Genomic DNA, 27,266 nt, shown 5'->3' with positions numbered 1-27,266 from the left:
ACTTAGACTGTCTCTTCTCATAAGAGTAGAGGGGTCAGGCAGTCACATCCCAATACCTTTCTAAGAGGTTAGAGTCTATACTGAAGAGTGTTAGAAATACATTTTTGTTTCCCTTCTAGAAGGGCTTAGATCTCAGTCAGCTAGAGCACAGGCCACTTTCATGTCCTCCTTTAGACATATTCCAATATTAGAACTCTCTAGAACTGCCAGTTGGATCTTGATTCATACTTCTCAGAACATTATTTCTTAGATCACAAAAGCAATATTGCAATCCCTATTAAACTAGGACTCTGCATCTGGAGAGAGGAGCACTGCTTCAAACTTCTAAGTGTGGGGTTGTGCAGAGGCTACTTGAAGTGAAGGTTACTTACCTGTAACCAAAATTATTTGAGACAACCTCTCCACAGTGTAACTCTACATGCACGTTTTCCTCTTCCTCAGAGTTCTAGTTACAAATTTGGACCTGAGGAAGTTTCAAAAGGACACTTTTTTGGCTGGGCAATGCTGTCTTAGTTTCGCCCTTTAGCATCTTTAATTGGCTCAGTCCCTGCATTGACCTTGACTGTTAAAGTGCTTACTGTTGTTTTTTTTTAATGTACACATTTCTGTTGAACACCCATAATTGACACTGTCCTCTGAAAAATGAGAATTTGAGAATATAATTCAGTTATCATGTAATTGTTTTATTTTGTTGACTGTTTTTCTAGAATGAGGGGGTGAAGGGCTTAAAAGAGGCAAATTTCACTACACTCCAGAGTATGCTAATGAAACCTGAGGTGAAAGAAATGTCTATCTTAGTAAGACAACCTACATGCAAACTTTGCATATTAGCTTGTGGGGGAAAGTTGAATTTTCGCAGTGTTTTTAGTCTGTCACCTGTTCATAATATACTGAGTTTCTCACATTTTGGAGGTGACAAGGAATCTTCATCTCTTTATGTAAATTAAAATATCAGCAGACATCATCTTACTGAATCAAGCCATTGCAGATGCTAGAATCAAGACAATAGGAAGTAAGACAAGCGGTTTGAAATCATATGGTGCCTAGTTGAATCCCATCCAGTATAATAATTCAAGTTGGTGAAATGGACAGCAAAGTACAACAGTTTGGGTGTCAAATAAGCAGATCTAACATTACATTAAAAAGCATTGACGCATGTATTTTAGACATTTGAATGACCTTTTGTTTACCTTATGAGAACCTTCAGCCAAGATAATAAGGTTTGTATTTCTGCATAGATTATGCTTAAAGTGTAATTTTGTTTCTGTTTATTTAGCATGACAAATGGGAATGAGGATATGGAGGTAGATATTACCATAACTGAGGTGGAAGCGAAACTCGAACAGCTTAATGGGACTAAATCGGGGGGCCCAGATAATCTTCATCCAAGAATATTAAAGGAATTGGCACATGAAATTGCAAGCCCATTACCAAGAATTTTTAATGAATCTGTAAACTCAGGGGTTGTACCGTTATGACTGGAGAATTGCTAAAATAGTTCCTATTTTTAAAAAAGGAAAAATAAGTGATCCAGGTAACTACAGGCCTGTTAATTTGACATCTGTAGTATGCAAGGTCTTGGAAAAATTTTTGAAGGAGAAAGTAGTTAAGGACATTGAGGTCAATGGTAAATGGGACAAAATACAACATGGTTTTACAAAAGGTAGATCATGCCAAACCAACCTGATCTCCTTCTTTGAGAAAGTAACAGATTTTTTTAGACAAAGGAAACACAGTGGATCTAATTTACCTAGATTTCAGTAAGGCGTTTGATATAGTGCCACGTGGGAAATTATTAGTTAAATTGGAAAAGATGGGGATCAATATGAAAATTGAAAGGTGGATAAGGAATTGGTTAAAAGGGAGACTATAGCGGGTCATATTGAAAGGTGAACTATCAGACCGGAGGGAGGTTGCCAGTGGAGTTCCTCAGGGATCAGTTTTGGGACCAGTCTTATTTAATCTTTTTATTACTGACCTTGGCACAAAAAGTGGGAGTGTAATAATAATAAAGTTTGCGGATGATACAAAGCTGGGAGGTATTGCCAATTTAGAGAAGGACCGGGATATCATACAGGAGGATCTGGATGACCTTGTAAACTGGAGTAATAGTAATAGGATGAAATTTAATAGTGAGAAGTGTATGGTCATGCATTTAGGGATTAATAACAAGAATTTTAGTTATAAGCTGGGGACGCATCAATTAGAAGTAACGGAGGAGGAGAAGGACCTTGGAGTATTGGTTGACCACAGGATGACTATGAGCCGCCAATGTGATATGGCCATGAAAAAAGCTAATGCGGTCTTGGGATGCATCAGGCGAGGTATTTCCAGTAGAAATAAGGAGGTGTTAGTACCGTTATACAAGGCAGTGGTGAGACCTCATCTGGAATACTGTGTGCAGTTCTGGTCTCCCATGTTTAAGAAGGATGAATTCAAACTGGAACAGGTACAGAGAAGGGCTACTAGGATGATCTGAGGAATGGAAAAGCTGTCTTATGAAAGGAGACTCAAGGAGCTTGGCTTGTTTAGCCTAACCAAAAGAAGGTTGAGGGGAGATATGATTGCTCTCTATAAATATATCAGAGGGATAAATACCAGAGAGGGAGAGGAATTATTTAAGCTCAGTACCAATGTGGATACAAGAACAAATGGATATAAACTGGCCATCGGGAAGTTTAGACTTGAGATTAGACGAAGGTTTCTAACCATCAGAGGAGTGAAGTTCTGGAATAGCCTTCCAAGGAAAGCAGTGGGGGCAAAAGACCTATTTGGCTTCAAGATTAAACTCGATAAGTTTATGGAGGAGATGGTATGGGATGACATGTTTTTGGCAATTAATTGATCTTTAACTATTCATGGTAAATAGGCCCAATGGCCTGTGATGGGATGTTAGGGGGGTGGGATCTGAGTTACTACAGAGAATTCTTTCCTGGGTATCTGGCTGGTGAATCTTGCCCACACGCTCAGGGTTCAGTTGATCGCGATATATGGGGTCAGGAAGGAATTTTCCTCCAGGGAGGATTAGAAGAGACCCTGGTTTTTTTCGCCTTCCTCTGTAGTATGGGGCACGGGTCACTTGCTGAACGATTCTCTGCACCTTGAAGTCTTTAAACCATGATTTGAGGACTTCAATAGCTCAGACATAGGTGAGAGGTTTATAGCAGGAGTGGGTGGGTGAGATTCTGTGGCCTGCATTGTGCAGGAGGTCAGACTAGATGATCATAATGGTCCCTTGTGACCTTAATATCTATGAGTCTGAGAATATACATGTAAAGGTGGTTTTTCACACTAAGTGTATTGTATCCCTGAAATTAATGGAGTGGCTTTGAGAGAGAAAGATGCAAAGAGACCAACAAAGGTGCAGAACTATTTTCCTCCCTCTGTTCTTTTATAGACTGCTTAGTTTCCATCTTCTGTCCTTCAAATGAAATTAACAGCAATTCGGGTTCAGAAAATATTGTATAACTTGGAAATGGTCTTTGAAACTGAATCATGGGTTTATAGTCCCTTCAATGTATTTCCTGAGTAGTTCTTGTTCCATAATGCAGTAGTTAATATTTTTAAAACGAATTCAAAAATTTGGGTCTTATAAATGTTGAAGAGTTGCTTGTGTTTTCATGTCATTTAGAATCCTGTAGCTTAATTTTATCTATCTCAGTTTTTTCATATAATGAAAGTTTTCTAAGGAACTTACACGTACTTGATTCTTCTAACATTTTAATTATGCCATCTGTTCACTTTATGGAAATCAATCTAGTACACTGCAATGCCTGACTTGACTGTTTTAAAACGTTGAGGGTTAAGTTCCCAGTTTTTGCTTTTTTGTTCACAGTTTACTTCTTTTCACAATTCTGTTTTCATTTTGGCTCAGATTCTGCCTCCTATAGTTATGGTGAGTACTGTTTTACTCCTTAAATAGACCCATTGATTTCACTCGGATTACTTGTGGAGTAGGACACTGTTCTATTGCCTCTGGGTAAGCATGGCAGAATGTGCTCCTCTTTCTACCAGGGAAGCAGGTGAGGTAATTCCTACACAAGTCAGTGAAGCAGGTCACAGCCAATTGCAATAGAGAATTTTCTCTAAGATTCTTAATATTCCCAGAATCTCTATTCTTCCTCCCCCTGTGCAGAGTGGTTCAGCAAGTAGCAACTCTGTCTGAAGCCCTCTTCTTTGACTTTCCATTTCCTTTTCTTAGTTGTTACTTATTTTTTCAAGTGTTTGCCTTTTTGTTATGCATTGGTGGTTCTGCTCTGTTCTGAAGTTTCATTTCTCTACTTGACCCCACTCCCATATTTAGGCCTCTGTATAAGTCGCCTAATTTTCAAAAGTGGTAAAGTGCCCAAGAGCTCCCAGAAGATTCAGTGCTCATGGATGTTGAGCACTCTTTTCTCATCACTTCTGACTGCAGATTCCTCTTCAATTGGACCCCCAAAAAATCATCTTAGCTACATGGGATGGAAATGTGAACTGTAAAGCTGGAATCTACAGAGCCTCAAGACATTCTAAATGTGACACACAGCAGTTACCATAGTAACTTCACAATGTAAATTCCTTAATCTTTTGCCCAGAGTTCTAAAAAGAGGATTTGGAAGGTACTGAAATAACATGTTTGTGAGGGGATTGATTGTATGTCAGACTGCAACGGGGGAAGGTTGGATTTGCCTTCTGATAAATTGGATATGGACTTTCAGCTCTGAGGAGGAAATCTTTAGACAGAGAAGAGACTGTTTGGGTATCTCTAAGAGCTCTAAGGAGGAGACTTTGAAAAAGACCTGTTAGGAAAGAGTAAGGACTAAGTAACTGCTGCAAGGATTATCAGTGGTATACACCTCTATTTGTGTGTGTGGAAGACTGGGAGGGATTTTATTCTCTTCTGTGGTAAATTAGCAGGAAGGTAAAGTTTGAATATTTAGTTTTTATTATTTTTCTATTTTGTATGTAAATATGGTTTCATTTTTTTATCAAAAGTTGACATGAAATATTATGTCACAATCCTAAATCAAATATTAGACATTGCATGTATACAGCCAACCTCAGTAAAAGGGTAGTATAACCTTTTTCGTACTCTCTATTTAGCACTTTTAAACAATTGACAGTTCTCGTGTCTTTCTTATTAGTTTTGTGTGTTCAAAAAAAGTCCATCTTTTATGTTGAACTGTTGACGTGTGTGTAGATAAAGGATATGTAAGGATATGAGAGGGAGTGAGGAAGCTGCTCTGCAGGAGACTTGAAGCCTGGAGCAGGGTTACTAAATAAGCCAATCGGAGACACCTGGCTCAGGAAAGGAACCTTAAACAGCAGATTCCTTTGTTAGAAAGTTGAAGCAGTTCTGGGGGGCAGGGCTGACTGAGAAGCCACAAGGGAGTCAGCTTGGGCAGGGCATCTGCAAGCCCAGAAGAGAGACTCTGTGAAGGAATCCTTTTCATGCACTCAGGCTCTGAGGTAAGAGCCATGCCCTGGGACAGATTTTTGGGACTCTGTTTCCCTTTTAAGTTTCTTTGGGGACCACCTACCCCCAGAAAGGAGCCTGAACAAGCTATGTGTTGATGAGACAAACTTTTGTTAAAGTTTCTTGGACTCCTATTAAAGAAAACTGCCTCCCCACATCATTCCGGGAGGGGAGGTAATGGGGTTGGGCAGGTCACTCCTCCCTCACCCTGCTACAAAAAAATGCATCCGATGAAGTGATGTGTAGCTCACAAAAGCTTATGCTCAAATAAATTTGTTAGTCTCTAAGGTGCCACAAGTCCTCCTTTTCTTTTTGCAAAAAAATTAAGTTATTCTCTGTTAAAATATTAATTCACTCTCACAATACTCTAAAATTTAAGCTGAGGCATACGAGAGATTTCATGCTACTCTGCTTGGCTATGGAAAGTTAGAAACAAACTGAACTGTGGTTGCAAACAATATAATAAACTCTTTGAGTTCCTCATTACAGGCAGATGCAGTATATGCAGAAGATTTCTATAGAATCGGTCACATACTCAAACTTATTTTTCAAAATTCCTATTCAAGCTATAAATGTGGCACTTGGTTACATTAGAAAGGTTGTTGGTAGAGACGAACAGCCAGAATGGTAAGTTTGTAAAAATGAAATTGTAATTGACAAACATAGGATTCATCAACCACAGGTGATCAATTTGCAGCCATATTTGGAGTTTCAGTGAGTGTTAATAGCTAGATAAGCACTGGTGCACCAAGGTACCACAGATTCTCCAAACATCAATGGTACCCATCATTGTCTCCCTCCAGTTCTTAAGTGCTAATGGAGAGTCATGGTGCCAGAGAGATGAAAAGGGGATTCCCTTAAGCCAGGGGTTCTCAAGCTGGGGGTGATGACCCTTCAGGGGGTCACAAAGTGGTTATGTGGGGGGTCACAAGCCCAGCCATGTGTGGGGGCTGTCATCCCCAAACTGCTGTTAAATTAAAATTTAAAAACTCCATTTTTAATTTATAAGGGGGGGTTGCACTCTGAGGCTTGCTATGTGAAAGAGGTCACCAATACAAAATGTTTGAAAACCATTGCCTTAAACACTGATGTGCCCAGAGATGGAGAAGTCACCAATGCACTGAGGATTGGGTTCTCCCTGTCGGTATTCATGGACTGACTCTCCCCCCAGACTTGGTGGTACATTTGGATATTTTTTAATGTTTTCTAGTGTCTTTAAAAAAGGAACTAACTCTAGGGACTCCTACACTGTTCTAGTTTGGAGGTGAGGAGTCTGCCTCCCAAATTGTGAAGCTTTGGTAGTTCCCACCAGTCACTTACTCGGAGAATGGATGTGAGGGTGGGAATCTGTTACAACATACAGTTTCAGACAACAGCAGTTCCAGATAAGTAATTTCTTTATAGCAGAGAAAAATGCTTCACTCCCAGTAGTGATATTGCTAAGAAGGGTGATGAGTGCTAAATCATTTAGATTTATTGTGAGCTGCTATTACTTTATCATGTTAGTTTAATTTGCCATTTTCCAAAGACTCTAAAATCTTGAACTGTCTGCATATCATTATTCTGTAATATACAACACACATCCAGTCAACACTGGACTGGGATTACAAACAGGTCAGTGGAAATATACTAAAATGACTGCATACAAGCATTTATTCTGTCATTTTTATTCTATTACAGTGTTTATTTAAATGACACAGAACACATTTTAGTTTCTTGTTTTCAATCCCTTGGGCAAAATAAATAGCATACGTCTCTAATACAGATGTACGTATGTTGTAGTTACAGCAGGGTTCCTTCAGAGGGAATGAAATGATTCCCTTGACGTAAGTATGCTCCACAGTGGCTCACTATGGTACTCCCATGTGGTAACGTATCATCTCAGCTGCTAATGATCTTCTTACCCTTGTTGACGTTAGCAGACTATTCCCCCAGGACATTTCCTTTTGTTTCCCTTGTCAGCTGGTCTAAGAGAAGAGAGAACTGCTCAGTCTTGACTTCTCTGCAGATGTTGAGAGTTCCACTGCAAAGTTCAGCACAAATCTGTTTGTTTTCAATGTATTCAGAGACATAGGCAGCAGAAAGTAAGCCAGTAAGCAAAGCTCCTCAGTCTATTTCAGATTCTGTGGCTGATGAGAAGTGGAAGCTGGGAGTTTGGAGCAACTTCACAGGGGTATAATAACTTCATTACTTCTCTTTTGCCACAGGAATATTTTTTGTTCATTTCCTTAAAAAAAAAGTTACAGGTGAAAATATGGCAAATAAATAAAATGGGTAGTAATGAGAGCAATATAACAGGCAACAAAGGGAAAAATGCAGAACTGAAGTAAAGATATTTGCATACAACTTGAAATGTTTCCAGGGCTTCTACAATACAGTGAAACAAGGACCATCACATCATATTCCTATTACAGTGCCAGATCCTTTTTTTGCTGCATCAGAAGCACAGAGTTCAGCCAATGCGCATGGCCCAGCTGGGTTCTGAGTCCCTGAAACAGTGCTTCTGGCCAGAGGTGAGAACTTCCCATGGCATTGTCCCAGCCACCCTGGCCTGCCCTCTCCTCTATACGTAGTCTGGATTCTACCCCCGCCATATATGGCTGAGGGGGGTCACTCAGAGCTTGATGGAGGAGAAAGCAGTGCCTGTCCTTTCCATTCCTATGTGAGATCTGGACTCTCTGAAGAGAATTATCAGGTCATTCATGCACATAAATACCCAATTTGTGCATGTGGTCGTGATAACTGAGTGCAAAAATTAGACAAACAATTTCACTTCTACATTTTTGAACACTAAATTGCATGGCCGACCTATAAATATCTTCTGAATATGTCTCCCAGCATGTGCTAACATATATCCCTTGAAAAAAGAATCCTAATCCAACAGTGCAAAGTCTCGGTGTGCACACACCTTTTATTTGACAGTGTGTGTTACATAATCAGCCAGTATCAACCAATATGTACTTCACCATTTGTTCAGGAACACAGTGGGGAAGCAGTCGGGACTAGTTATTGTAATTTTAGCTAGTCCTGGTTTCTGACACAATACAGACATAAAGACATTTGAAGTTCTCTGATACACAGACCCACTTACTATTACTCTTTTTTCCATCCCTGTGTTTGTACTTCTCTCCTTGGGTTCAGGCTCTTAGGAGCTGGGAGTAGTTGCCAAAATTGGATAGATAGGCTAAGGGCATCAAGGATGTTGTTACTTGAAACATTGCTTCCATGCAAAACTAGAGCTTAGACCCCTCTCATGCGGACTAATGCAATATGAAGACAAGCTCATAATGATAAATCTGCTTGTATGTTATTTCTGTACCATTTGTCTGTCTTGTCTGTTAGTGTCTGCCCGAAGCAGCTTATAATCTATCTCTTGCCATATTACAAATGCCCATACTACATTAAATATACATTATTAAGGTTGCAGAAATGCCATCATTATAATAACTGAGTGCTTTACAAATATTAATGAATGTGTTTTTCACCACACCCCTATGAGATGACTGGGTATTATTCCCCGTTTACAATGGGGAACTGAGGCACAGAGAGTTATGTTTAAAGTATCCACTAATTTGGCATGCCCAATTTGAGATTCCTAGGACCTGATTTTTCAGAGTATTTAGCTTTATACAGTAATTTATGTGCTCAGAACATAGCTCCCATTGACTTCAGTTGCATCTCTGAGTGCTCAGCACTTCTGCAATGCAGACTCTAGGGTCTTATGTTTTTTAACACCCAGAAAACCAAGAACTCACAATTAGTGGCCACCTGTGAAAAATTGGTTTAAGTAACTTGCCTAACATCACCCAGCAACTCTGTGGCTGAGTCAGGGACAGAATACAGCTCTCCAGGGCAGCATTCAACTGCCTTAACCACGAGACTCCCTTTTCTCTTTCTGCAATCCCCTGCCTCCTTCTCTACACACTTGCCAGCTGCCACAACTATTGAGGCTAGTGTCCTACAGGCAACAGTCTCCTTCACTATGCAACCCTGATGTATTTGCAAAGCAGGTTGATCCATGTATCAACATGCATAAGCACAAGAGGGCCAAATTAAGGGTGCATAGGCAAACTTTAATTCTGATATTTCTTAACTTTTGAGTGCTGGACTTTATAACATTAATAAACTTTTACCATACATATTTTGTATGTAACTTCCTAGCATGGGGGAGCTAGAGCTGTTCAAATAAAAGATCACCAGATTTTTTTTTTAACATGAGCAAAACAGTGAATTTTCCACTAGCTTTGTTCTCTGAACCAGCTCAACTGTTTTGGCTGAAAGTTAAAAAAAAAAAAAAAAAAGGAAAGAAAGAAATCAGCCTGAGTCAGGCATCTGGCCTGGAAAATTTCAGTCCAAACAGCTAGTTTGACAAAGTTATAAGCAACATAAAACAGGGCCCTATAAATGGATGTGTCAAGCAACCTTAATGACAGGTGGTGCTAGCACCTCCTCCCCCCACCTAATGTTTGTACAGCACCAAGCACAACTGGTCTCCAATCTTAGTTGGAGCTTCTAAGCACTACTGTGATACAAATAATATGTCCAGTCCTCCTTTGAGGTTCTAACTGGTGTCAGAACTAGTTGCTTGGGATCAGGAAGCCACAACCACTGTGGTTCCCATGTGCTCAGACCCAGTGAAGAATCATGTTATGGCCTCACTTGACTCTGTCCAGTCACAACTTCTAGAGGCCTGCTCATAAGTCATAAGACTATTGCATCATCCATGGCTAAACATGAGCAAACTAAACTCAAGGGGCCCAGGAGAGCACAGAGAGAATGCATGATCATATTTTTAATTGATGACCAATCTACCTTGAGCAGTGTCATTTTGGCATCTCAAGTGTGTGGAGTTTGTGGGTGAAGCTTAGACTACTACTACTTTCTTTCCCCCTCTCTCCCCATGTCTGGAAAAAAAAATCTCCCCTGACTGATATCCCAGAAGTCCCTTTGATTTCCATGGAGTTCTATGAGGTGTAAATCTGGGTGATATTTGACCTGACTTCATATTGCAGTTTCCCCCCATTAACGCTCCTGTTGACCATAAACATCAGCCCTTAATCTGTGCATCTGAAACATATTCAAATACAGTACCACATTATTTTTCTGCACAGAACAGAAAGCAGTTCAACACCAAAGGGAAACTACAGTGCTGTTGTTACTAATAAGTTTTTGACTACAAATGACTGGTCATTTTACTAGGTGTCTCCTCAATACACCCATCAGATAAATTGTGGTTGAGATGCTGAAAGACTGCTTGGCATCATGGTTTTTTCAGTACAACTCTAGTCTATCAGTGTGCAGCTGTGAGAGAATCATCCCCCTCTGTAAAATAGAAGTTTACATCTTCTATTATAAAATATGCATATCTGAAGGATGAAACTTTGAAAGCACAAAATTCCAAAATTAAGGTTCCCATTTAACACAAAATATTATAAAACCAAAACAAACTTAGCAAGTAGCTTGAATTGTACTTCACCTCCCAATTATAGTTGACTGCCTTCCGGTCCTATCGCACATCCAGCCTCCACAGATTAGAAGAGCTGCTCAGACTTCTCATTTTCTTAACCATGTTAATGCAAATGCAAGGATCCCACTACACCATGACCTGCAGAATCCACCAAAGATGAGATTAAAATCCTTCAACCCTCTGTGCAACTGTATTAAGACCCTTACACCGAATTTCGGTGCTGAGGCTCAATGGAGAGTCGTATGAAGCATTTTGCTCAAAACAAACTGCTTGTCATTGATCCTGTTGAGGAACCACCGGGTTTTGATTTGTGTTGGAAAGGCTGGTGCAGATTGAATAGCATCTGGACAGCTCATGGGAGATGTGGACAAACCCCGTTTAAATGGAAAATGAGGCAAACACCTGTATGTAACTGTGATCACCAGGCACAAACAATAGAGTTCATCATATCTGAGTGTTCCGTTTGTTCTTTTTCTGGGGCCCTGAAGGATATTCAGCAGCTCACTTCTGTGGTAATGTGCTGGCTGTCAAACTTAGATATAAATTTGTAGTTGTTGCTACCTACCCAAGCTACATGAAAGCAGGACCGGCTTTAGGCACCAGCAGAGCAAGCACATGCTTGGGACGGCACAATTGCAGGGACGGCATTCTGGCCATCTTTTTTTTTTTTTTGGGGTGGGGGGCAAAAAACCAAGAGCTGGCCCTGCATGAAAGAAGGAGAAGACAGCAGAACCTCAGATTTACAAACACCCCGGGAATAGAAGTTGTTCATAACTCTGAAATGTTCATAACTCTGAACAAAACGTCAAGGTTGTTCTTCCAAAAGTTTACAACTGAACATTGGCTTAATACAGTTTTGAAACTTTACTATGCATAAGAAATTCTGCTTTCCCTTTATTTTTTAGTAGTTTACATTTAACAAGTACTGTACTGTATTTGCTTTTTTGTGTATATGTCTCTGCTGCTGTCTGATTGCATACTTCCAGTTTCAAATGAGGTGTGTGGTTGAGCAGTCAGTTCGTAAGTCTGGTGTTAGTCACTCTGAAGTTCTACTGTATCCCCATAACCACCTTCTATGTACTCTTTCCCTTCATCCTTCTAATCTTTTTCTCTGTTCCTCTTCTATCTTCCCACCTTTAGTTTAGACTGGAAGTTCTTTTGGTCAGGGGTTGTCTTTTATAACCATGTTAAGTGCTATGCACACCTGTGGTGCTATATGTAGAGAGGTTAGTCATAATTACACATGCTAAGGCTGAGTCATTCAAAGTTGTCAGATTGTGAACCACTTAAAACTGAGATTCTCTTATGGCACTTCCCCTCACTACCCCACACATTCTTTGTGGCATCATTAATGCCTGGGTATGATGGTGTTGTGGCTTTTTTAAAGAACATTTGCAAAGTATTAAGGAGAAAAGATTTTAAAAATAACTGCTTTAATGAGCTGGATAGCTACTTGGTTATATTCCCCCCATTTTGTAGTTGAACTATTTCCTTTCCCTCCTTGCAGGTTGTCAACCTTAATTCCCTGCTCCACCACAGACTTCCTGTGTGACCTTGGGCAAGTCACTTAAACTCTCTGTGCTTCAGTTCCCCATCTGTAAAATGGGGGTAATAGCACTTCCCCACCTCACAGAGGTATTATGAGGGTAAATACATTAAAATTTTTGAGATCTACTGCTGGGAAGTGATATAGTAGAGACAGGAATTATTATTAATAGTATGTAGAAGTAGTTGTACCGAGTTGTCTCATAGTGCTTGCAGCTCCCACATTCTCTCCAGGTCACCTGACAGTTTGTTCTTCTCTGGTCTAATCAAGAATTGATTGTACTTGGATTAACAACAAAGAAACTTATCAGTCTTTAGATCCTAAGCACAACCTAAATGAAGGAACTCTGCTCAAAAACTGACACATGCCCAATTGCATTTTTTTAGAATGGCAAACTCACTTCTTGTTTAAATTGCACATTCTTCAGAGGTGTGATGGAAGCAGCTTTGCTAACTAATTGAAGGTGCCTCACAAACCACAATTGTAAGAGACAGTGTATTAAAGTACACAACTATGAGCAATGTGGCCTAGTTAATTATAAGAGTTTCCAGGAACATGGCATATTTTGGGAATTACAATCTGTACACGTATTGAACTGTAGCAGGAATGATTATCAGCATAGTTTCTGTCCACAGCCAACCAGACTGTAGTAATATCCCAAAGGATTCTAATATCTGAAAAAACAGGACATGCATATATTGCTCTTGCAACAGTTGATGACATTACCAACTCATACAATGCAGGAACTAAATTCCCTAGATCATTTCCTTACACAGTGCTAATGATTCCAGAGATTATTACAGAATATCTTAAGTTACACCCTGATGGTAGAGACTGAGCTGGAAATAAAGTAGATGCACTCTCCCAGGCTCTGCTCACAAAGAAAGATCAATCTGCTTGGTATGCCAAAATAAGAAACCACTTACTGTAGAATGTGCAGGTTTTCCTGCATGATCTGCCATTTTAACAACAGTTAACAATTTTGTCAATTAAATTATGGTCATTGTTATGCTTCAAAGTTAACAGCCACTGAAACAAATGGGGCAATTCATGTTTCTCTGAATCATTGTTTCAGGTTGTCTGTGGAATCAGGGAGATATCACTCCACTGTGTTAGACTTGGTTCACATTTGAAAATTTTTCAACCATAAGAGCTAGAGAATTGATGTTAATTGAAAGTTTAGAGTTTGGAGCACAAGATGAGGTAGGATCAGAGTCTAAAATAGGGAAAGAATAAGTAAATAATTACTTAGACAAGATAGATGTCTTCAAATCACCATGGCCTCATGAAATGCATCCTAGAATACTCAAGGAGCTGACTGAGGAGATATCTGAGCCATTAGCACTTATCTGTGAAAAGTCATGGAAGACCGGAGACATTCTAGAAGACTGGAAAAGGGCAAATATAATGCCCATCTATAAAAAGGGAAATAAGGACAACCCAGGGAATTACAGACTAGTCAGCTTAACTTCTGTACCTGGAAAGATAATGGAGCAAATAATTAAGCTATCAATTTGCAAACACCTAGAAGATAATAAGGTGATAAATAACAGTCAGCATGAATTTGTCAAGAACAAATCTTGTCAAACCAACCTTATAGCTTTCTTTGACAGGGTAACAAGTGGTAGATGTGGTCTATCTTTACTTTAGTAAGGCTTTTGATACTGTCTCTTGTGACCTTCTCATAAACAAACTAGGGAAATACAACCTAGATGGAGTTACAAAAAGGTGGGTGCATAACTGGTTGGAAAACCGTTCCCAGAGAGTAGTTATCAGTGGTTCATAGTCATGCTGGAAGGGCATAACGAGTGGGTTCCCGCAGGGATCAGTTCTGGGTCCAGTTCTGTTCAATATCTTCATCAATGATTTAGATAATGGCATAGAGAGTACACTTATAAAGTTTGTAGACGGTACCAAGCTGGGAGGGGTTGCAAGTGCTTTGGAGGATAGGATTAAAATTCAAAATGATCTGGACAAACTGGAGAAATGGTCTGAAGTAAATAGGATGAAATTCAATAAGGACAAATGCAAAGTACTCCATTTAGGAAGGACCAATCAGTTGCACACATACAAAATGGGAAATGACTGCTTAGGAAAGGGTACTGCGGAAATGGATCTGGGGGTCATAGTGGATCACAAGCTAAATATGAGTTAAAAGTGTAATGCTGTTGCAAAAAAAGCAATGTATTAGCAGGAGTATTGTAAGCAAGGCACGAGAAGTAATTCTTCCTCTCTCCTCTGCACTGATTAGGCCTCAACTGGAGTATCATGTCCAGTTCTGGGTGCCACATTTCAGGAAAGATGTCGACAAATTGGAGAAAGTCCAGAGAAGAGCAACAAAAATGATTAAAGGTTTAGAAAACATGACATATGACGGAAGATTGAAAAAATTGGGTTTGTTTAGTTTGGAGAAGAGAAGACTGAGAGGGGACTTGGTAACAGTTTTTAAGTACATAAAAGGTTGTTACAAGGAGGAGGGAGAAAATTATCATTCTTAACCTCTCAGGATAAGACAAGAAGCAATGGGCTTAAATTGTAGCAAGGGAGGTTTAGGTTGTACATTAGGGAAAACTTCCTAACTGTCGGAGTGGTTAAGCACTGGAATAAATTGCTTAGGGACGTTGTGGAATCTCCATCATTGGGGATTTTTAAGAGCAGGTTGGACAAGCACCTCTCAGGGATGGTCTAGATAATACTTAGTCCTTCCTTGATTGCCGGGGACTGGACTAGATGACCTCTCGAGGTCCCTTCCAGTTCTATGATTCTATGATAGCCTCTTCAAAAAATAAAATAAAAGTGCTGTCTTGCTAAGCCAGTGTGAGCCATTCTAGTGTGTCCTTGCTTGAAACCCTGCACTCCGGTAAGTGAAGGAAGGACTGATTTTATGGACCATTGTTTTATTTTTTAAGTGTCATATTACTGACAAGATACAGCTGTCATTACAAGGGAAGAAATTTCATTTCAAACCCTGTTTTTAAAAATGTTTATAACTTTCTGGGAAAGTGGGGGAATGGCTGATATTTTTTCCCCGTCAGTCCAAAGATGAATTTTTTTTTTAAATTTAACATTTTGTTCAGTAATTTTGAATTAACAGATCATGGTAATAGAAGACTTTCCCAACACACTCTTTTTTGCATTCTCATTACTCCCAAAATTTAAACTTGCCGTGGACTTGCTTGTCAATAAAGATGGATACCATGGATTGTTTGGACAAAACTTAATGAAAAAATTGTATTGAAAATTGTGTACTACATGTGTTTGGTATTCCACTTTCCACTAAGGGCCAAATTCTGTCAATTCCGCCTATCCCCATTGACTAAATGAGAACCATCTACATAGAATGGGACTGAATTTTGCCCTAAGCTTTTAACTTGCTAGGCAGGATTCACATACTATGTGTTAAGATAAATGCACCTTTGTATAGTTTAATTACTAATCAATTTATTTGAATGTCTCATAACTCTTAAAGTTGCAGAGCTTGAGTTACAAAAAAGGACTTGGTGTGTTTATGTGCTGTCTTTTAAATAAACACAGGTGTACAGATCCAGGGCATTCCCTTTTATATCCACTTTCTCCATTCTTTTGATGTATTAACTGATTCTGTTAGCAATCTGCTGTTGAATAAAATCATTAATGAAAAGAGGCCATTCCACCAGTGATGTCTGTTGTATTCATTGCATGGAAATGATCCACAAAGAAGGGCTGCTTCACATTATAGTGTAGATTTGTAGAATAGTGCAAGTACAAACATCAAACTGAGATCGACAGATATTCCACGTGCTTCCTTCAACACTGAATGTCCCTGGGCATTACATTTCCCTGTATTCCAAAAGAATAAATTCAGTATACATCAGGTCCTCCAGGTCACAGTGCTTGTTTTACTGCTGTAAAAAGAGCCCGCAGGGCTTTTTCTTTTTTAAAGCTGGAAGGGCTTCACCAACTCATCCTATGGAAAGTAATTGTTCCTGTTTTTGGTGTAAACTGGATACGTTCAGGTGCTCATTAGAAGAACCAACCCCAAGGATGCTGTAACTCAGGGTTACAACCTTCGGCATGCAGCCCATCAGGGTAATCCACTGGTGGGCTGTGAAACATTTTGTTTACGTTCACCATCTGCAGGCACAGTCCCCCGCAGCTCCCAGTGGCCGTGGTTCGCCATTCCTCGCCAATGGGAGCTGTAGGAATTTAGGGGAGGAGAATTGAGCCCCAGTTTATTACAGAACTCGTTGTTATGTGGGTTGGGGACTGTTTTGCCTCAATTACTGTTACTCTATCTTGAGTAACATGCTTTCCCTATGGAGACTGAGAGTTGGAATTTTAATGGACCAGTATGTTCAGTTCTCATGTAGTTCAGTTTGGAAGAATTGAAACTCAACATATTAAACACTGTGGTTCAAGTTCCATTTGGGACATGTCTGTCATGAAAGCTTGTTGACTTTGGGCCTGCTCCAAAGTCCATTGGAGACTGTGGAAAGACTATATTGACTTCAGTGGACTTTGGAACAGGCCATTTATGAATATTGAATGAATAACTTGTCTTTGCTTTTAAGACCCTTGATGCTGAAGCCCTGTCCTGTCGCCTCTTGGTTAGCATCTAGCCTTTGACCTCTGCTTTCCCTCAGATACCATTGTGCTTTTCCCAATGCTGCCACTGGGAGAAGCATAGTGGAAAAATCTGCAACACCACTATATTGTCCTTGAAATTCCTCCTTAAAACCCATCAGTGTGATGCGTGTCCCCTCCACCCCCAAAGAAAAAGATAGTGGCTAGGAGGCTAGTGTGTTGTGACTGCTGTTTATTATTCTAATCTTAATTGTCTCGTTGATACCTTGTGTGTGTCATCCCCTCCTCCCCATTTGTTTGTTATATTCACTTATTGATATTCTTAGATTGTAAATTCTTTGGTACAAGAGACTGTCTTTTCATGTGGCATGTCCTATGCCTAGCACTAATAAGATCCAAACCTTGATTAGGGCCTCTAGATGCTTCCTTACTAGAAAATATAAATAATAATAAAGGCATTAATTGTGAACTGCAAGACCTCTAAATGTCTGGTAACCTATATACCAAAGCCTTGCATAAAATATTTACAGGAAGAATGAAATGCTGTTTCACATTAAGCAGATTATACAGCTAAAATTATTTAGCTCAGAGAGGAGTCTGAAATCACAATGTCATGGTGAAGGTGCGGAACAATATATAGCCATGGATTGGTGTTTATGATGTTGGAATTACTATCTTAAATGACAGGTTTCAGAGTAGCAGCTGTGTTAGTCTGTATTCGCAAAAAGAAAAGGAGTACTTGTGGCACCTTAGAGACTAACCAATTTATTTGAGCATAAGCTTTCATGAGCTACAGCTCACTTCAACCACTGAATGCATCCGATGAAGTGAGCTGTAGCTCATGAAAGCTTATGCTCAAATAAATTTATTAGTCTCTAAGGTGCCACAAGTACTCCTTTTCTTTTTATCTTAAATGAAGATCTAATCAGGCTGCATATAACATGATAGACTCTTTGCTGATTTTAGCTTCGTGGCATTTGGTTTATTCATATTCTGGCTGTCAGTTGGAGTTGTAGTGAGAATCACATCTTGAAATGCTATGAAAGCCGTATGATTGCAAGGACAATCACATTGGACTGATCCAGCCAGGGATGGTGATCTAATGTCTTTGATGTACACTTCCGTATACAATAAGTATGTCACACTGCAAAGTGCAAGAGGTCCATTGATAAGTTTTTAACAGGACTAATTAGAATGGCTCAGCTGGGCATATCTCTGTACTCTTTGTGCATAGAATTTTCAATGTAAGATTTATTTTTCGGAACTAAGGTCAGGCATAATGGTTCATCACCATGAAATCTGTTATTTTACTTAGCATCCTTCAAACAAATTTGAGGAGATGAACACGATTAGTGATATCAGACTTTCCTTGTAAATTTTGTCCAGAACTTTGTCACCAACGCTTTTTTTTTTTAAAAAAATGTTTCTTTGATAGTGGGTGTACGACATGTCCAAAAAGTAATAATTTAGCTTGTGGGATCAAAAATAGAAAGATACAGATTGTTCCCTGTTTTCTTATTAGAAATAATTATGCAGCAGAAGACACATGAGACTGTAGGTTCATAATAACCTTCATGTCATAGAGGGTCTCTTATTGTATGATCACTTTCCCTTTGTTCACTTGCTGAAGTGTTGCATAATCCTTTAAAGATATGCCACGTTGCTATATCTGTCTTTATAACTTGAAATGTAAACTTCAAAAAATGCACAGTATAGCCTGTATGTATTCTAAAAATGGAAGACATGATGAGATATATTTCTATAATTTATGCTTCTTTTTTTGATGTTAAGCCAGGCAACATCATCAATGTGCTCTTGGTCATTAAGGCTTGCGCCTGCACCCAAAGAAGTAAATGTGGGTATTGTCATTGGCGTCAAATAGAGCAGAATCGAGCCCTCAGTTTCTAGCCTTGCACATGTGGGATCTGGTGGCAACTCACTTCCCCAGCTTGTCTAATAGTGTCCTAATTTAAGAGTAACAGCAAAGCTCACCTGTTTAATCAGACTGTTGCTGTGGCTCTAGGTGTGGAATTTTATACTCCTTGACTGTTGGCAAGCCAGTTGAATATATATCAGTAAAAACAGACATTTCAACCAAAATAATTAACTTAAGTCAGAGAAAGTCTTGTACAACAGTACAAAGTTTCTTGAAGGACAATATCTTGTTCTACATTCATTCTAGAACCTAATTGTTTGCTTTGTTTCCTCACAGATGAGTCACCTCCTAAGGAAGTCAGCAGGGTAAGTACTGCTTTACAGATATCTCTCCATCCCACACTAGAAAAAAAAAAAAGAGGTCTCTCTGGCCCACTGGTCACCTGAGGTAACTTTCTTTCAGTCTCTGATCAAGGCTATGCTCTATTCCCTGAATGAATCAGATCTCCAGAGAAGTATATCTAACTGACAACTTGCAGAGCAATTAAAATACAAAATCCTATTATTCAAAACATTTGATTAGTTGTAAATGAGTGAAGGTCACATCTTTTCATTAGCAAAATAAGGGAGCTTATACAGGAGCTACTGGTATGATCCCATGTGAACAAGGCTGCTTAAACAAAAACAGGAAATTCATAGCAACTTTGAATGTTCTGACTAGTTGTTAATATGACTACCCACTATTTAATCAGTATTACTACCATGAGAGATGGCATGCATGATACTATTGAAGAGGAAACAAGGCAAGGATTATGTCCTATATAATTCTGCCCTTTGAGATATGGTAGGGTACAGAAGAACTAAATTCACTGATGTAAAATATTTTGCAATCTATTGAATGAAAACTAATATGACACAACTTCAGTGTTTGAGAATTATGTATTTCTTTCTGTCTCAGTGCCCTATTTATCTGGGTGATATATACAATGAACAAATACTTCATGTTGAAAGAGTTACCATAGTCTACCATGTAGTATCTTGTGGTAACTAGGTGGTGATGTCTTTCTGCTCCCATGTTGTACCTTGATATTTTGGTAAATAATTCTGCTCTATTTGCATTCTTAACCTTCCATCTGCCACACAAACAAATGGTTGCCACCTTTTTTATTCCTTCTAAACACACTTCTCTGCTTTTCCCTTTTTCACTGTGGACTCTCTTCCACCAGTGACATTACCATGTCTGTCATCTCATGAGCCAGTCATAGATATAATCATGTAATTAAGGGACATCAATAGCCTTTTCTACACTTCGCTTATGAATGGTGGATTTGCTTGATGCATCAGCCCTAGCCAAACGATGGTCTTTTTCAGTGCCTTTTTTCTTTCACACCTATTAATGCTGCCCTCACAGCGGGGAAAAAAAAAAGGAACATTAGCCCAATAACCATCAATCTTACGATAACTTTGAATAAGCTAAAGGTAGAAAGTTTTATAGACAATCAAGTTCAGTATCTCTTTCAATCAGAATATTTGTTTACATTTTTTCCTCAAGATTTACAAATGTTATTTGATTTTGTTGATACATTTTTCATGTAGCAACTTTAATTTTTAACAGTATCAAAAGTCACCACAGAAGACTACAACATAGAAAAACAAATCTAGAGTAACAATACTATTACTTTTAAAGGAATTTAAGTATATACTGCACTTAAAGGTAAAACCAACAGCAATCAGTTTATTATTTAAGCATATTTTCAACACATTTGTCATCCAAACCTTTTAGTATATCTGTCTGTGAGGGAGAAGTGATAATAAAATAACCTTTGAAGAAAACCTTCTGCCCAGAAATAGGTTAGAATCTTTTAAATGGGTGGAAATTTAAAGATTAAGGATCTACTATAAAGTCAATCTTTCCAAATTTCTTAAACATTACTAAGATCACGTCTTGACATGATTATAATCCTTATAACAATGACACAGCATAAAATAAAAGTTAGACAAGGAAGAGGAAATAAAAAAGCATTATGTAGCATTAGTTACTTTTCTGACACTATCCTGGTATTTAAGTTATTAATATAAATAATTATACATGTGTAAAATAATTACTCTCAAACAAATACAGTAGCATCATTATCTGAATCAGGACTAGCCTTTCAGGTTTCAGTTTCACACCCAGAATTGTATTGTACATCTGCAGTTTTCATCTTCACTGTGGTCTGAGTCTTTAAGGGGATAAGTCTAGTAGAGACTGTTTATCCAAGATATGTGAAATCTGTTGAAATTCCGGGGATTACATGCATGGTTTTTTGAACCCAACTACTGAGTGCTAATTGTGTACTGTAATCTTGAAAACCGTATCTTGTTTTACGAAAGAAATAAGCATTGTACAATTCATCTTTTCCAGGCACGCACTTACAAAACTGTTAGTCACTATCAGAAAGGTGTTTCTATGGCAAGAGTCCTAGACTGAACGGATAGTGGGTTGCTTGGCCCAATGGCCACAGTTCTTTAGGGGTTGATTTGCCACTCATACAACTCAGCACTAACTCCCTATCACAATCCACACAAAGGAACACAAAATTTTCCAGCATAAACCACACGCAAATCAACACACAAACCCCCAGTACAGTCCCCAGACAAAAATCAGTCAAACCACCCACAAAGCAATACAATCAGCACACACACTGACCCCAGACACACACAGCCCCTCACTGTAACATGCACCTCTCATTTGCCACCCACACAAATCAACACATATCTCCCAGCACAATGCACACATTTGCCCAAGTCATCAGTTTAAGGCTTGTTAGAGCTACCTGGGCATGGAGTCTAGAACCTTCTACCCCTACCACCTCCCTAACTAGCTGCCAATATGGAGAGTTCTGAAAACAGTCACTTGGTTGAGCTGTGCATGCATCAAACCTAGATTCATTAAAATGATCATGGTGTGGGAGGGGTAACTAATGAGAGGGTAACTAGTGTGTAACTGCTGTTTTCTTAACCAAAATCATAGAAAAGAAGAAATGCCACCTCACTCATCTCAGAACAGTCTGAACCTAATTGTAATTTGTCATATTTACCATATAAAAGCATAAACTTGAGCGGCGAAGCCAAAGGTATTATGTGCGTGTGTGTATGTAATTCTGAGTATTGAATTTTCCCCTTAGTTTCCTCCAAAACATCCTGTACGGTGGGAGAAATTTGTGCCTTTTTAGTTTTTCTAGTTTCTGTAAAATCAAAATCTATTTCTGAATAAATAAAAGTTCCTGAGAATGGAGATGTTTAGTTTCCTTACCTGTAGTTTTATTTCTCACAATGGAGGGAATCAGCTGGTATTATCATTACTCATTAGGTAAGCCTTACTAATTTCACAGCAATACAGGCATCTTAAGCGCTTCCCCCCGACCACGCTTTCCTTCCTCCCGGCTTTGAGTTCAGACTCCTTTTGTGAGTCTGCTGCAGGACCATACTCTTATTACAGGTGAAATCTTCTGAAGCTGAAACTATGTAAACTAGTTAGAAGAGAGAGGTAATACCACTGTAAATTGTAAATTTAATAGAATAAAGACTATAACATCTACAGTCTGTTTTATCAAAAACATTTTGATATATAGGAAGAGTTTATCCAAGCCAGATGCTTTCTGTTATGGGAAATAAAATTTACAAGTAAGGAAACTAATTGTCTCTTTCTCAGTCGTGGATAGTCATGTATCTGGACATTGCTTATGGGAAGTAATAAGAAGTAGGCTGATTCTTAGAGTGACAGCTGGTTCCCAAAATAAGTGGAAGGGCTGCAAATAGCAATCTGCACCTCCCACCAGTTCCCGCTCCCCCGAGGTTGATTGTATTTTTGAGGTGAAAAACTGGGGCACTTTACAGAAAAGGAAAGTGTGGGAGAAAACAATAGTTTTACCCTGTTACTCCTTAAGTATTCTCTCGTAAAGCAATTTCTGCTCCTCCAATCTAGGTGTGATCCTACCATCTCCTGCTCAATTCACACACAATCTCATTCATCAGTTGACTCCCCTGCCAACCTGACACATACTTTTCCAGCTCACAACCTCCCAAATCCTCACCAGCTCAAGAAATAGCCCTCCACATACTCACTCTCCTCTTCCTACTTAACATTTCTATAGTGTGACAAAGTTCCTGCTCCACCCTGATGGGTCCTGCACTTATTGGCGGATTTGCTCCCCTTGGAGCTTCACGGCAGCCCTCAGCTTGGCCGTTTTTCTGAATTCACAGTCCAGGTCGACTCCTCCTGTGTCTGACCAGGAGTTGGGAGGATTTGGGGGGAACCCGGGACTGCCCTCTACTCCGGGTTCCAGCCCAGGGCCCTGTGGAATGCAGCTGTCTAGAGTGCCTCCTGGAACAGCTGTGCGAGAGCTACAACTCCCTGGGCTACTTCCCCATGGCTTCCTCCCAACACCTTCTTTATCCTCACCATAGGGCCTTCCTCCTGGTGTCTGAAAATGCTTGTACACCTCAGTCCTCCAACAGTCCGCATTCTCACTCTCAGCTCCTAGTGCCTCTTGCTCCCAGCTCCTCACATGCACACCACAAACTGAAGTGAGCTCCTTTTTAAAACCCAGGTGCCCTGATTAGCCTGCCTTAATTGATTCTAGCAGCTTCTTGATTGGCTGCAGGTGTTCTAATCAGCCTGTCTTAATTGTCTCCAGAAGATTCCTGTTTGTTCTGGAATCTTCCCTGTTATCTTACCCAGGGAAAAGGGACCTACTTAATCTGGGGCTAATATACCTGCCTTCTATTACTCTCCTATAGCCATCTGGCCCGACCCTGTCACATATACACCCCCCCCAGCCCCCGCTCAACACTATGGGGTTGGGCAACTTGGGACGTCAGGCAGTGTACTTGGGACGTCAGGCAGTGTACTCTTCAGGCAAATCATAATAGGCCTTCTGGGCCTCCCCACACAGGAATGGAGCGAGGATGCCAGACCATTGTTCTCGGGGCCAAACCTCCCACAAGGCTGTCCTCTAAAAGGCTAGGAGGTATGCCTCTACATCATCCTCCCGCATCATTTTCTGCAGCCAATTGCTGGCCCGCATGATCTGCGTCCCATCATGGCTGCAGTTCAGCTCTGTAAGGGCCTTTAGCTGGTTTACCAGTTCCCGCAACGTAGCCCGGTCTTGAGCAAACCTTAAATGAACAAAGACACAGGTTTTGCACAACCTGAAGCCTCTCTGAGCCTTACTGGGGCATCAGGCGGGCCCCAGGAAGAGGGGCGGGTCGTGGATCCTGTTACAGAAATTCAGTGTCAGAATTCTTCTCCCTACAACCTGACACTCATCACCAGCACGGGGTCAGAAGCTCCAGTCCACCCTGCTCAGAAATTCCCCATGACTTGTTGCTGGGTCTGGAAAAGCAGTAGAGGAGGCTGTAGGGAGCATGGGATCTGGAATATCCTGTTCTATGTCTTCTCCATATGGTGCATGAACTTCAGGAGTTTGAGAGAGAATGTACAAAGAGTGCTAGATTCTGCGCCTGTGGGGTTAGAGTCAGCGAAGCCTGTATTCCCTATTTTATACTGCCTTCCTCTGAGGCTTGCAGTCTGTGTGCTGAGGGCCAAAAGTCCCCTGGTGGCAGTCATATATATTGTAGCTTCTAGGGGCTGGAACAGCTTCTGCTCCCCCAAGAGGCAGGGGGTCTGGAGCAGTTTTTATAGTTGGGGTTCTGAGAGCCATTGAACCAAACTGTAAACCCTGTATATAATGGAAATCACTTCCACCCAGGAGGTGCGGCAGCACCCCCAGTACCTGTAGTTTCAGCATGTATGCCAAGAGTCCTGCCAGTAGCATCAGGTGCTACTGCACCCTGCAATACATCAGTAACACTACACAGCTGTGACATTACTGGTGCAAGTTAGCCCCATTAGCTACTCGTGGCTAACTGCTCCTTCTGGGAAAGGAAGAAACATCAATATAGGGCAATATTTTCCCCTCTAAAACAGTGGTGTCCAAGCTTTTCAGCCTGAAATCCAAAAATATAATTTCAAAAAGGTGGGGAAAAGATCCAAGGCCAGAAGGGACCATTGTGATAATCTAGTCTGACGTCCTGTATAACATAGACAGTAGAACTTCCCCAAAATAATTCCTAGAGCATATGTTTTAGAAAAACATCCAGTGTTGATTTAAAAATTAGCAATGAGGGAGAATCCATCATGACACTTGATAAAGTGTTCCAATAGTTTATTATTCTCACTGCTAAAAAATTGTGCCTTAATTCCAGTGTTAATTTGTCCTAAATTCAATTTCCAGCCATTGGATCATGTTATACCTCTCTCAGATAGATTGAAGAGCCTATTATTAAATCTTTGTTTCCTATGTAGATACTTACAGACTATAATCAAGTCACAGCTTAGCTTTCTCTTTGATAAGATAAATAAGGTGGAGCTCTTCGGGTCTATCACTATAAGGCATATTTTCTAATCCTTTATACATTCTCATGGCTCTTCTCTGAAGCCTCTTCAATTTATCAGCTTTCTTCTTGAATTGTCTACACCAGAGCTGGACACAGTATTCCAGCATCAGTCACACCAGTGCCAAATATAAAGGTAGCCTCTCTACTCCTACTCAAGAAACCCATTATACCTCCAAGGATCACATTAGCCCTTTTGGCCATAGTGTTGTATTGGGGCTCATGTTCAGCTGATTATCCACCATGACCCCCAAATCTTTTTTAGAATCACTGCTTCCCAGGATAGAGTCTGCCATCTTGTAAGTATGGCCTACCTTCTCTGTTTCTAGATGTGTACATCTACATTTAGCTGTATTAAAATGCACGTTGTTTGCTTGTAGGGTGACCAGATATCCAAATTTTATAGGGACAGTCCCGATTTCTTTTTCTCACATAGGCACAATTATCCCCCAACTCCTGTCCCGATTTTTGACACACGTTATCTGGTCAGCCTATTTGCTTGTGATCTGCAATCTTTGTCAGTGATAAATTTGTTTTCTTCCAGGTCATTGATAAAAATGTTAGAGTGAAGGGCTAAGAACAGATCCCCGTGGGACCCCTCTAGAAACACACCTGCTCAATGATGATTGCTCATTTACAATCACATTTTGAGACCTATCATTTAGCCGGTTTTTTAATTTCATTTAATGTGTGCAATGTTAATTTTATATTCTAGTTTTTTATCAAAATGTTGTGCAGTATCAAGTCAAACACCTTACAGAAGTCTAAATATATTACATCAGCACTATTATCTTTACCAACCAAACCTGTAATCTCATCCAAAAAAAAGATATCAAGTTAGTTTGAAAGGATCTGCTTTTCATAAATCCATGTCGATTGGCATTGATTACTTTGCCCTTCTTTAAGTCTTTAGTAATAGAGTCCTTATTATCAGCTAAGCTGCTCCATTATCTTGTCTGAGATCAGTCTCAGACTGACAAGCCTATAATTACCCGGTTCATCCCATTTAAACTTTTAAATACTGGGACAATGTTCACTTTATTCCAGTCTTCTGGATCTTCCCCAGTGCTCTAAAACTTATTGAAAATCCATATTAATGGTCCAGCAAGCTCCTCAACAAACTCTTTTAAAACTATTCAATGCAAAGTATATGGACCTGCTAATTTTAAAATGTCTCATTTTAGCAGTTTCTGTTTAACATCCTCCTGAGATACTAGTGGAATGGAAACAGTATTGTTATCCGCATATGATGAGACTATATAATCTGCTTTTTCCCCAAATACAGAACAGAAATATTTATTGACTACCTCTGCCTTTTCTGCATTATTATTGAACAAAGAAATAGAACTAAAACATTTCTTTGTTTACTTTTTGTAATTTTTCACTTTATTTGCTCACTTAGTTTGGATGAAGGGAAGCTGGAAGAATCATAGGCTGCATCAGTCAAGGATGGAATATCAGCCTTGTAGTGCTCAGTGAAAGAATTTTAAACCTGAAAGGGTGATATTGCATATCAGGTTAAAGCTTTGGGAAACAATTTGTAGAATGTATTTTGCTACCCTTAGGAGGTCTCTTATGGAATGCTTTGCAAGTTAGACATATGTTTTATATGATCCATCAAGCAACTGAGTACTGGAGGCCTTTGAGCTTTTTTTTGCTTTCCCTGAAGAATAAGGTCTCTGACGTTCTCTGTTTTAATCCAATGTAGATGGACTTTTTAAAGCTGATTTCACGTCCAGAGTATAAACATTAAAGAGAAAAATAGAACTCTGGTTTCTGTTTGTGTGCAAAGTCAGAAGAAAAAATTAAAGATAGAGTTCTCCAAACAACAGACATCTCAAATCACTTACTCTAACAGAAGTAATTGCTAAAGAAAGGAGACTGAAACCAATATAGTGAGGTCTCCACTAGAGGATTAAAAA

At 39.6% G+C, this 27,266-nt stretch overlaps 1 protein-coding gene across 6 annotated transcripts in view; it reads left to right on the top strand.

The window, feature by feature from the left end:
• The window catches only part of PDE10A (phosphodiesterase 10A), a 574,288-nt gene that overhangs the window by 430,175 nt on the left and 116,847 nt on the right, over positions 1-27,266 (top strand). For all 6 annotated transcript variants that reach the window (XM_073337886.1, XM_073337884.1, XM_073337888.1 and 3 more), the window contains one exon: positions 19,244-19,272. In XM_073337886.1, coding sequence (XP_073193987.1) covers positions 19,244-19,272 — 29 coding nt within the window. The remainder of the gene's footprint in view (positions 1-19,243; positions 19,273-27,266) is intronic.

This window comes from Lepidochelys kempii, chromosome 3 (genome assembly GCF_965140265.1).
Source record: "Lepidochelys kempii isolate rLepKem1 chromosome 3, rLepKem1.hap2, whole genome shotgun sequence".
Classification (NCBI taxonomy): domain Eukaryota; kingdom Metazoa; phylum Chordata; order Testudines; family Cheloniidae; genus Lepidochelys; species Lepidochelys kempii.
The sequence above is the reverse complement of the archived record's forward strand: the minus strand, read 5'-3'. Positions and strand labels throughout refer to the sequence as shown.